Source organism: Euprymna scolopes, chromosome 36 (genome assembly GCF_053919585.1).
Source record: "Euprymna scolopes isolate OS-2025 chromosome 36, ASM5391958v1, whole genome shotgun sequence".
NCBI classification, from domain to species: domain Eukaryota; kingdom Metazoa; phylum Mollusca; class Cephalopoda; order Sepiida; family Sepiolidae; genus Euprymna; species Euprymna scolopes.
Window position 1 is genome coordinate 93,901,845 of NC_136517.1, and position 8,154 is coordinate 93,909,998.

Here is an 8,154-nt window from a genome sequence, read left to right on the forward strand (position 1 = left end):
TGCTTCTGATCTGGCAACATTCTAGTTGTGGACCAGAGCGTTGTCCTGCAGGAGGAGGGTACCTTTGTTGATCTTGTCCCGCCTCTTGATTTTGATAGCTTCCCTTAATTTCCTCAAAAGTGAAGCATAATAGGCTCCTGTTATTGTGGTACCCTTTGCCTGTCATCACTACTTCGTCCTGATCCCAGAAGACTGTGAGTATGACCTTGCCAGCAGAGGGCTGCACCCTTGTCTTCTTTTGGGGTGGTGAGTCGAAGTGCTTCCACTGCATTGACTGGGCTTTGGTCTCTGGATCATAGTGATGGGCCCTGGTTTCATCCTGTGTAATCAGTCTTTTGAAAAACTTTGACTCGTCTTCTTGGCACATCTCCAAATTCATCCTCGAGCACTCGATGCGTTCTCACTTCTGGAATAATGTGAGAAACCTGGGAATCCATCTGGCAGACACCTTATGCATATGCAAATGGTAATGAATGATAGTTTCTACAGACCCTGTACTAATCTTTACATCTTGGGCTATTTGGCAAATAGTAATGCGCCGATCTTCCAAAATGGCAGCCTCATCTTGACGGACAGATGCCTCATCAATGGCAGAAGGGGGCGACCAGGTCTGGGAGCTGTTTCCACAAACTTCTGGCCATGTTTGAATTCACGATGCCAACGTTTTACAAGGTCATATGATGGGGCATTATCACTATAAGTTTCTTTCATTTCATCAAAATTTTCCTGTGGTGTGCGTCCTTTTAAATAGATAAAACGGATCACTGCTCGACATTCAATAGGCTCCATTTCACACCTGACTCAGTTCAAACACTTCTAAAAGAGAAGCCACAATTAGTTTAGAGCTGTAATTTTCCACATAACCCGTAGAGATATAAATCATTGCACATGCAAAATTTCAGCTAGATCAGACAACTGGAAGTGGGTCAGGAGCATTATATATTGCACGCCCTTCCTATAAAGGTATTATAACAAAAACGTATTTGAAAAATACGTCATTTGAATTCAAAATTTAAAATTCAGCGAGAATTTTCTTGTCAACCTAATACAGACACGCTAATTTTCTTGTCAACCTAATACAGACACGCTAATTTTCTTGTCAACCTAATACAGACACGCTAATTTTCTTGTCAACCTAATACAGACACGCTAATTTTCTTGTCAACCTAATACAGACACGCTAATTTTCTTGTCAACCTAATACAGACACGCTAATTTTCTTGTCAACCTAATACAGACACGCTAATTTTCTTGTCAACCTAATACAGACACGCTAATTTTCTTGTCAACCTAATACAGACACGCTAATGTTACGTTGTCGTATCATAAAATGAGCGTTTGTTGTATATTGGCTGAAATTGGAATGGAGATGATATATTAAAACGTGTCTATTTATAAAAGATTGAGTGTTTGATTATCTTATCAGAGTTAATGACGTTGTGTGTGTTCGTGTAGTGGTCTTTCTATTACATATGTTCATATGCTGTTAAGTGTGAATATGTGTGTGACGTGCCATTTGAACATACCTCTGCTTCTTCGTTGGTCCATCTGGAAATTCTCGTCTGGGAGGGAGACTTGATACCTGTTTTTGGGGACGAAGATTTATTTCACACCAAGACAAGAAGTCGGTTCTATAGTTTTTTTATTCACCTTCCAGTTTGTTCACAGAAGTAAGGAAAGTGAATTTGGCTTGTGGTTTCTTCTTCTAGGTCTTATTTCTACCACGTTAGCGTTTGTTCCTACCCCCAGGAAAGGGGAGGAGACAACGGCGAAGCCGTCCGCTCTCGTCCAAGTCGCAACCAAATCTCCTCGATTCAGCTAACCTGATCACATGACTCACACGCAATCCAATCAGCTGATCTTAAACTCCGGTCAACGTGTCTACACTATAACATTCACACATTTCCCTCTCTCTCTCTCTCTCTCTCTCTCTCTCTCTCTCTCTCTCTCTCCATTCTCTAACACTAATACAGACACGCCAAACATTCTACAAATATAATTCATGCATGTTTAAGGTTTCTGCTATACATTGCGACAATTCAGAGCACTACACAACAGAGTAAACGTTTGAAATATCAATATTTTTTATGCTAATTTACACCCACACACATACAAATACAGACTTTTTCCTTATATCCTGCAACTCTCTTATATGAGGGTTTCACTGTACATTAACACAGGCATTAATTGTGGACCAGATTAAATCTCTCTTATATTCGGTTTTTATATTCTGGTCACTTATATCCGGGTTACACTGTAAAAATTTGTTCATTAATGATTCGTCTTTATTTCAAGACTTTTTAAAGATGATTAATTTGAAGGAAAACATAGAAGTCAATATTTGGAAAACACGTGGGGAATTTATGACGTGAAAAGAATCGTTTTGAAATTTTGTTTGTTTGTTTGTTTTTCAAACGAAACATAGACGCCAGAATTCAAAGTATGTTGTGCGTTTACGATGTGTAAGGAATGTTTTACTTTTTTTCGAACGAAACATGCACGTTTATCAAATGAAATGAATTCATGCGTGTGTGTGTGTTTTTTAAACGTTGTCATGGGCAACTTTTTGTTTAGTATGGGATGTAAAATATCATAGATTCGAGTTATTTCCAGTTAGTAGAAGCTTGAAATAAATTGTAGAAGCTGTTACGTTGTTTAATTGTGTTAGAGTTTATAATAAGTAAATTCAATTTTGAGTGTGATTTTCACAACGTTTCGGTCGATGCAACCTCCAAGGTATAACTTATCGAACTCGGGAATTTGGACGGAATTTCGAGCGGAACCCTTTATTTACTTCATGGGGATAGCGTTCTCTTGTTTCGAGTGGTAGTACCTGTTAGGATCCCAACTTGTGGGCTTTGGGGAGTGTGGAGCCACCCTTTAATTACCATTGCTCCCAGGTCCACTCTGACCCGGAGTGGTAGTACCTGTTACGGTCCCAACTATGGGTTAAATAAAAACCGACTTGAAAACAACAAATATATTCTATTAAAAAAAATTTTCTTCAAAATCACTGGATTCGGCATTAAATAACCTGAAAAGGGTTGATATGCCGTAAAACAAAAGCAACTAACTAAAATAGTTCCATTGCCTTGTGGATGCTTGGGAAGTAAATGGTGAAAATAAATCCGGTTTGGACTTCCGATGGGTTGATTGTGAAGCACTGGAACATCTTTCCGGCAACTCCCGCGGCTATCCTGGCTCCGACACTAATGGCTTGCCTTTCTGTCGGATTTTGTCTACTACGCCGAGAAAGGGGTAACTGGACAAACCTGAGTCTCCTTATCACCCGCATCCAAGCCATTTAAAAAAAAATCACTTTTGAAATCACTACAATACATTAGGTACAATATAATATTCAATACAGAATATTCAATACAAAATTTGAAAATATATATACAATATAATATTCAATACAAAATTTGCATTAATTAAAATATATTTAAGCGTATTTTACAACCCGGCAAGGTTGAGCGCCCCCGCTAGTTAAGAATAATTATAGCTGTATCATGGTCAAAGACCTCAGAAAACATTCATTTTTTTTTGTTTGTTTTTTCATAGAAATCACTCTAAACAGGGCATAAAGCACTTTATGTAAGGAACTAAAAAAATGTTTTTTTCAAGCTAACGATAAGTGGGAGATGGACAGATTCTGATTCAGAAAACAGCTATACTTCCCCCTTTGTCAGAAATATCATTCATGGAATGTGAGGACAGAAGGTTGCCATCAATTTACTTATTTCATGTGTATGTATAGGTGTATGTGTTTTCGTTTTTGGATTTTATTTTTGTTTGTTTTTATGTTTCTCTCCAGATTATTCGAGAAGTATCCGGATGTCCAGGATATCTTCATCCCGTACAGGGGCCAAACGCTTGATGAGCTGGGAAACTGCGACCGGTTACGAGAGCACGGCCTACAAGTGATGCGGACCGTAGAAAAAGTTATTGCCCGTTTAGATAAACCGGAAAATATGGAGGCGCTGCTGTTCATCCTCGGGCAGAAACATGTCATGTTCAACACGAAGGTCGACTACATGGACGTAAGTATAAGCATACATATATATATATATATATATATATATATATATATATATATATATATATATATATATATATAAGAAAGAAAATTAAAACTGTAAGTTGAACTTTACAGTCAAAATTTATTGTTCGACTGAATACTCCAAAAAACAATTTATAAAGTCCGGAGTTTCAAAGAATGCTCTTCTTATTATTATTCTCATCAGAGGACATAAAGAAATCAGCAAATTATATTTGTAGCAATGCTAGAATTTGCTAGTTAAGGCATTAAGTGAAACCGCAATTTATTGCAGTTATAAATTGCCAAATAAAAAAATGAAAAAGATACTGGATATATAAAAAATTAATATAAAAACAAACCGCGCATAATATTTCAGCTTGAATGAAACTCCTCTCGAGTTGATCCAAAATGCAAAATAGTTCTTTAGATAGAATGTATTCCAAAATAAGTCCAGCGTGACGATGAATATAATCCGATTGGAAAGTTTTCAAAACAGCTAAAATATAAATAGCTAAAATATAAATAGCTAAAATATAAATAGCTAAAATATAAATAGCTAAAATATAAATAGCTGAAATATAAATAGCTAAAATATAAATAGCTAAAATATAAATAGCTAAAATATAAATAGCTAAAATATAAATAGCTGAAATATAAATAGCTAAAATATAAATAGCTAAAATATAAATAGCTAAAATATAAATAGCTAAAATATAAATAGCTAAAATATAAATAGCTAAAATATAAATAGCTGAAATATAAATAGCTAAAATATAAATAGCTAAAATATAAATAGCTGAAATATAAATAGCTAAAATATAAATAGCTAAAATATAAATAGCTAAAATATAAATAGCTGAAATATAAATAGCTGAAATATAAACAGCTGAAATATATATGAAAGCCAAGTACGTCCAAGGATGGAATACTGCTGCCATATCTGGGCAGGAGCTGCTAAAAATAGCCTATCCTGCCTTGACATAGTACAAAATAGACTTCGTGGCTTACTGGGGAATTCCCTTTTCTCTTCCCTGCAACCTGTCTCCCACAGAAGAGACGTTGCGAGCCTATCATTGTTTTATCGTTATTTCCATGGCAGGTGCTCGTCTGAACTCCAATCTCTGGTCCCCCCCTCACCAATCTTTCACGAAAAACACCCGTCTAGCTGAATCCACTGTCAAAATTTTTCCCCACTCTTTATCTGTGCCTAAATCCAAACGTAGATTCCATGAACAAAGCTTCTTTCTTCGAACTGCACGCCTGTGGAACTCTGTTCCGTCTGCCTGCTTCCCACCTGACTACAACCTGGATGTCTTCAAGTCCAACGTAAACAAATTCCTAATGAACCGCCCCCTTAAGTAAACACTTCATTAAATCTCCACACTAACGTACTGTACTTGCAATAACCCTTATCCCTGAGTGGCTTCCGGGCCTTGATAAGTGTGATCACCGTGTAAAAAAAAAAAATAAAATAAAATATTTAGAAAAAGTTTCTATATATAAATACTGTTATTTATATTAGTTTGAAGTTTACCATTGCGTATATCAGGTAAACACTGCGTCCCTTTGTTTTCATTAATATATATATATATATATATATATATATATATATATATATATATATATATATATATATATATATATATATATATATATATATATATATATGTATGTATAAGGAATGAAAAAATATACCAGCGGTGGTTGACGTTATGTTTAAAGAAAAAATAGAAAAAACCGAATGAAATTATTAAAAAAATCAACGTTTCGTCCTTGTTTCAGAGGACATCTTCAGGATAATTGAAATAAAAATGTGAGAAAAGAAAAAGTCATAGATCGTGCGAAAAAAGACAGTTTTTAAATCCAACCCATGTCGGGAAAGGACGAATATGTGTGCGTATGGGAAGGTTGGGTTGTTTGATGTCTATATATACACTTTTAAAAATGCATTAAAATAAATATGTACATTTTTTTTTCTTCTGCGAAACTACTCATTTTCCTGAAACATTCAAGGAAAAAACGGCTAGCCAGGATCCACCCTGATACCTTGCTCTTTGATTATTATTTTCCCTATGCTAGGGGTTAAATGGTAGAAGCCTTTTCTTTGCGTAATAGTATTAGTATTCAATATTAGTGCTGATTCTAAAAGTCTTCTTTTAGCTCTATCTATCACGTATTTAATAATTTTCGCTTGATCTAAATTAAATGAGTGACCCGACATGGGTTGGATTTAAAAACTGTCTTTTTTCGCACGATCTATGACTTTTTCTTTTCTCACATTTTTATTTCAATTATCCTGAAGATGTCCTCTGAAACAAGGACGAAACGTTGATTTTTTAATAATTTCATTCGGTTTTTTCTATTTTTTCTTTAAACATATATATATATATATATATATATATATATATATATATATATATATATATATATATATATATATATATATTTCCTTGGATTTTACTTGTGCAAATGGAAATTCAATTAACTTTCTTGAAATTATATATTTGGATTTTACCGTCACTGGATTTTTTATCTTCTACCAGACTATCCATTAATGTGTAATCACCTTTTTCTTCACCCTATTCCCTCTGCTTCACTTTTTTGTTATCAAGTAAGATCTTTGACTTACTTGTTGTTTCATCAAATACTTTTTCATGCAAAATCCGATCCTGCATTTTGCTAATTCCTACCTTCTGATGAGAAGGAAAGTATTTCTTCGAAACTCCGCGGATTAAGGACTATCCACTTATCTAGTGTTATCTTTTCAGATTAAATATGTTTTTAACTCATTTAAAAGTGTTTTTTAACATGTTTTATTAACTGTTTGCTCGTATATATATATATATATATATATATATATATATATATATATATATATAGGGTGAGCTAAAAAAAACAAAAAAACAGAGGATGTTCAATTGTTTTTCTGAGCATTTTACAGTCAACGGAGAAAAAAAGGCCAAAGACCTTAGTGTTTTGAGGTGATGTTTTGAATATAATAAATGTCATTCGGACAAAACACTAAGAAATGGGGCCTAATTAGAGTTGGGGCCCGTTTGGGGGGGGTCATCCTGTATTATATATACAGGGTGACCCATATATATATATATATATATATATATATATATATATATATATATATATATATATATATATATATATATATATATACAATACTCATTCAAAGGATTCCAAAAAAAATTAAATTAAAATAATATATAACACTATTCGGTTCGTATCCAACAATGGAAGATAAGACAAGACCAAAAAATTGGATTTATAAGACCATAAAATCCAACCTTGATCGCCTTAGGGACCCGTGGCACGGTGTATAGAGGCGTCGACTCTCTTTGGTTCCAGGTGAGCATTGTCTGAAGATAACGATTTCAGTTCTATCCAAATCAGACCAAAACGTTGCGAGACGGAAACAACTATGGAAGGCAGTAATTACTGAGGATACAGTTACAAAACTCAGTATTCCTATCCCATCGTGATTAATCACCTGAAGAAGGCCGGGGGAATAGTCGGCTGGTGTGGTGAAAGAACAACTATGAAGATGAGGCTAACAGTCAGCGAATAAATAAATATAAATGAACCTGTTTTTAATATTTAAAGCAATAGATCAAAGCTGTTAATATTCTTTCTTATTGTTGGCTTACAAGGAGTCACCACTTATCAAGGCCCGGAAGCCACTCGGGGATAAGGGTTATTGCGTGTACAGTAGTTAATGGGATAATATCGTAGTAATCGTTCGTAATGGAGATTTGATAAAGTGTCTTACTTAAGGGGGCGGTTTATCAGGAATTTGTTTATGTTGGACTTGAAGACATCCAAGTTGTAGTCAGGTGGGAAACAGGCAAACGGAAGAGAGTTCCTTGTGGTGTCAAGCTGAGTGAGAACAAGTCTCTCTAGATTTCGAGTATTCTCAACCTCTTTCGATAACATTTGCAAATGAATTTGCACTATCACAACAGCCGCTTACCATTGAGTTCCCGTTAGCAGCAGCCATTGGTCTCCACTGGAGTTTGAGTGGCAACAAGCTTCCCCAAGGTACCAGTTCTCTTGGCATTTGTCCAGCGGAGGTCTGGTCAGTGCTCTCTCCTCAGTCTTTCCAT

General features: G+C 35.0%; 1 protein-coding gene across 17 annotated transcripts in view; it reads left to right on the forward strand.

Moving 5' to 3' along the window:
- The window catches only part of LOC145260677 (neuroglobin-1-like), a 783,991-nt gene that overhangs the window by 774,823 nt on the left and 1,014 nt on the right, over positions 1-8,154 (forward strand). For all 17 annotated transcript variants that reach the window (XM_080119040.1, XM_080119052.1, XM_080119051.1 and 14 more), the window contains one exon: positions 3,815-4,040. In XM_080119040.1, coding sequence (XP_079975166.1) covers positions 3,815-4,040 — 226 coding nt within the window. The remainder of the gene's footprint in view (positions 1-3,814; positions 4,041-8,154) is intronic.